Source organism: Pollachius pollachius (assembly GCF_949987615.1).
Source record: "Pollachius pollachius genome assembly, chromosome: 14".
Lineage (NCBI taxonomy): Eukaryota > Metazoa > Chordata > Actinopteri > Gadiformes > Gadidae > Pollachius > Pollachius pollachius.
In genome coordinates this window covers 2,729,968-2,732,467 of record NC_136947.1, presented here as the reverse complement: position 1 = coordinate 2,732,467, position 2,500 = coordinate 2,729,968, and the positions used below count along the sequence as shown (strand labels likewise).

At 47.9% G+C, this 2,500-nt stretch overlaps 1 protein-coding gene across 1 annotated transcript in view; it reads right to left on the bottom strand.

Moving 5' to 3' along the window:
• dpydb (dihydropyrimidine dehydrogenase b) overlaps positions 1 to 2,500 on the bottom strand; it is a 19,524-nt gene that overhangs the window by 8,894 nt on the left and 8,130 nt on the right. The window contains exons 12-13 of the mRNA XM_079751456.1: positions 1,479 to 1,663; positions 56 to 271 (exon numbers count right to left, since the gene is read on the bottom strand). Of these exons, the coding sequence (XP_079607582.1) occupies positions 56 to 271; positions 1,479 to 1,663 (401 nt within the window). The remainder of the gene's footprint in view (positions 1 to 55; positions 272 to 1,478; positions 1,664 to 2,500) is intronic.

Genomic DNA, 2,500 nt, shown 5'->3' with positions numbered 1-2,500 from the left:
CATGTGCGTGTGTGCATGCGTTCACGTGCGGGAGCACGCGTGTTGTCCCGGCCACCTTGTCCAGTCCGAAGGTCTTGGTGAGAGCGAAGCCCCAGCCCTGCTCGAAGGCCCTGCGGATCATGGCGCAGCTGGTGGTGGGAGGGGCGGACGCCAGGCCGAAGGGGTTGGGGAAGCGGATCCCGCACACCTCCACGCTGATGTCCACGGCGTCGATGGCGCTGTAGAACAGAGGCAGCTTGGGCACGGCGTCCACCGCCTGCCCGTGCAGAGACTGGAGGGCGACAGAGAAAGGGAGACAGTCCACCCCCAGTTCAGTACCTAGGCTGCTTATTATGGCACGAAGGCTGTGAAACATAATGCTGATTTCATGTTTGAAAGCGTTATATCAACGGAGTCTGACAATGGGAACACCGAAAGCAAAACCGAAGACAAAAAGGACAAAAACATTTAGAGGAATAGAAATGTGGGAGGTTGTGAATCGATTCTGATGATATAAGATACACGATTCTTACATGAAGGGATTTTTTCCCCCAACCCTACTACCTACTCGATGTTTTTACCCTGCTTTGACCGCTCCGTGTATGGCCCAGAGTTCCTGTGGGGTTATCTCCTCTACTGTAGTCTACTGCAGTCTACTGTAGTCTACTGGGTGCCGGGTGCATAACGGAGCACCCGTGTTTGTCCTTTGATGGCTCCTCTGGGGAAAGCAAAGTATTGCTACACTTTGACGTGACCTCAAACCCATCTTTCGCCACAATTACGCTTGCAGCACTATTCCTAGAATGTCTCCTTGCCTCTCTTATCAAGTAACACGTGAGTGTTGTATTGGATACTGATAATGAGCTGGACCGATAGCGACTAAACGTTGCAGTCAGTGATTTACAACCACCGGTGGTTCAAGGTGGTGGTTCGAATAATCAAGAAGCTTTTACGGTACGTTTATTGCTACAACTACTTAGCCTGGCAAGCCAGACCCACATCAAGATGTTGGGTCTGGGAACACTCCATTGGCACGGCTCAATCCAAGGGGTGCATAATTAACGCCATTATGCACGCAATAAAATAGCGCTACAATCAATCACGTAGCAGGGACCCCATGGGCTCCACACGGAACAGTCGCAACTCTGTTGTAGTTGTGTTAGGCCCGCCCTCCGACTCCATAAACGATGTGATTGGCCTGGCCAGAGTTTGGTTTTTCCAGCTCGCGAGCTAATGGAGAGTTTCTAGAAGACCCTGTCTGCAAATTAAATTTGCTGCCGCTAGGGGCGTCTAGGTTTCTAGGCGAACTACTACTACAGTAACATTTTGTTATGTAGCAGATGCTATATCCAAAGCGACTTTGGAGGAACAACACCCTGATGGAGAGCAGAGTAGCGATAGGAATCAGAACCTTTGAACAGTACCGACAGTTAGTTGGTTTTACTTAGTTTTACTGCCTCATGGACGCTCTCACGCGGCGGCCCGCCCGGCCTCGTCACCTGGATGTATCGGTGCATGTGCCAGGAGGCCTGCTTGCCGTCGTTGACCGACTCCACGGTGGTGTTGGCCAGGCCGGCGATGTCTCCGCCCGCGAACACCCAGGGTTCGCTGGTCTGCATGGTGTCCGTGCTGATGTCGGGGGTCCCCCAGCGGCTCAGCTTCACCGGGGCCAGGGCCTCCGCCACTGGGGGGGCAGCCAGAGGATTGGGTTGGAATTGAGATTTTTGGTTCAAATATGCAAGAAAACATTGAATGTTCATCGTAAGGCAGAAGCAAAAAACAAGGCTCTATTTTTCCTTTTTTTTTTCTGAACACATTTGAAAAGGAGTGGGGAGGAGTATACACGTGTTTAATCCCACCCCCTTTCATTAAATCATACAATAATAATTAACTACTACCCTTTACTTAAATTAAACTCGCCGTTTATGCAATTAATACCTGAAAAATAATTATGTAATATTAAATTTAGCCACTTGGAAGCACAACACATATTTTCTAAAGCTAAGTAAATACAGTAAGTATACCTACATAAACACATATTCACATATAAGTACGTATACACAAGTTCATACACAAAATCTTTCCATTCATTCACGAGATCAGATCAGTGGCATGAGCTCAACCACTGGGCTGGGTTTGAGGCGTTGTGACACGACTACGGTAGTCATAGAAACACTGGAGGGGGGGAGACTCTTTCATGGTGTTTTACTGGTGGACTTAAACTTTTAACATAACATAAATTTAGCAATTATTCGCCGAAGGCGAAGTGAAGAGTGGGTAATTCTTCCCTACTATTCACGGAGCCTGAGGTAAATAATTGTTTTAGTATGCATTAAACGTGAACACTCCAAAAGTAAACAAGATAACACTTTATGCCGGGGTGTATTTGTTTTTATTAGGGGTTGATTTGTTTTTATTAGCGTGGCGAGACGACCGTTACGCAATATCCCGAGTTTGTGATCTCAATCATGGGATATGGCCCAATATCCCGAAATAGCGAACCAATCAAATGGCGCCATCT